This window comes from Austrofundulus limnaeus, unplaced genomic scaffold, assembly GCF_001266775.1.
Source record: "Austrofundulus limnaeus strain Quisiro unplaced genomic scaffold, Austrofundulus_limnaeus-1.0 Scaffold756, whole genome shotgun sequence".
Taxonomy (NCBI): domain Eukaryota; kingdom Metazoa; phylum Chordata; class Actinopteri; order Cyprinodontiformes; family Rivulidae; genus Austrofundulus; species Austrofundulus limnaeus.
Genome location: NW_013953158.1, coordinates 2,406 through 3,754, shown reverse-complemented (window position 1 = coordinate 3,754; position 1,349 = coordinate 2,406). Strand labels below are relative to the sequence as shown.

At 37.1% G+C, this 1,349-nt stretch overlaps 1 protein-coding gene across 1 annotated transcript in view; it reads right to left on the bottom strand.

Moving 5' to 3' along the window:
• LOC106532353 (midasin) overlaps positions 1-1,349 on the bottom strand; it is a gene marked incomplete at its 5' end in the record, with an annotated part of 67,840 nt that overhangs the window by 64,290 nt on the left and 2,201 nt on the right. Inside the window, 1 exon segment of the mRNA XM_014028390.1 lies at positions 1,018-1,130. Within this exon segment, the coding sequence (XP_013883844.1) occupies positions 1,018-1,130 (113 nt within the window).

The following is a 1,349-nucleotide window of genomic DNA, read 5'->3' as shown; positions in this document are numbered from 1 at the left end:
CATACATACATGCCTACATTCATAAATATTGTCAGTATATACACACAGACATATATACACACTCAGTGACAAGGGAAGGAGGTTCTTAAAGAGACAGAGGCCGATTTCAAGGCGTTTAAAAGAGGAAGTGATGAGAAGATAAGTTTATTTTCTATTTAAACATAAAAACAGCATTTTAATAACAGCTAAAGGTGACATAGATACTTTATTATGGTATAGTATTTAAATATTTGCCTGAGAAACACATAAAATTGGCCCTTTAAGAAGATTGTTAGCCAGTAAGACGAGTTTTATCCCTTCACTTGGTGGGTAGTGAACATTTTAAGTGTCAAGTGAGAAATTCTTATATTTGACTCTTTGCAGTCAAAATACTAAATAGTCAAAGATCAATGATATAAATATTAATAGTTCTGATATTAAGTCAAATTTGACACTCAGATTAACACATTCTATGCTTTATCTAGCTTCACTGTTTTGTGCCATTCACAACTTTGTAACTTACCGGTGGTTTAAACACATTTCTACAGTGAGAAGAGCCCGACTGTCAGATTTCTGTTTGTGCACCGAAAGTTTAAGGTTTCCCCAAGACCTTTCCCAAGCAGCCAACACAGAGCGAGGCAGAAAAACTCCTGAAGTCTGACACTCTGGAGCATGGTAACTCCAAGAAGTCAACAAAACAGCTGACTGAAAAATGTGTATGATATCGAGTAAAGTGCAATTTATTCATAAATTACTAATATTCTTGAGGTATTTTGTCTTCTTGATGACTGGGAAAGTTGCAACAACCTGTTTGTGTAAAGAGTTTGTTCATTGGGCAACCAGGAAAACGTCCTCATGTCAACACTGGTGTGTGACCTTTTCTTTGGACAGGCACTGTGTGTGTTTGTGTGTAAACATCCTGTTTTACACCAAGTATAAAGAATCTAAATGAACCACAGACCACTCTGTTGGTCATCAGCAGTGTGACCGTCCTGATCTCAGTGGTTCAACAGGAACAAACTGAAGTCTGGTGCTGACCTGAGCCGAGGATGCTGGGAACAGTCAGAGGTGCTGCTAATCTCCAGCTCTGCTCCAGTCATCAGCTGAAACCACAAGCTGCGTGCTCTCCACTCATCCTCCAGCAGAGCCAGCTGTGAAAAAAAAAAAAACACAAAGAACTTTTAGAAACAACAACCTGTTTATCTGGTTTCTAGTAAAACCATCATAGATCTGTAAAAAAATATAAACTTTTACAGCAACAATGTTTTTATGCTTTTCTTTCTTATCTACGTTTGCTTTAGTTTGGAATATTTTCACAAAATGTGTGCAAATATCCATATTATAAAACACACACACATACACACACATGT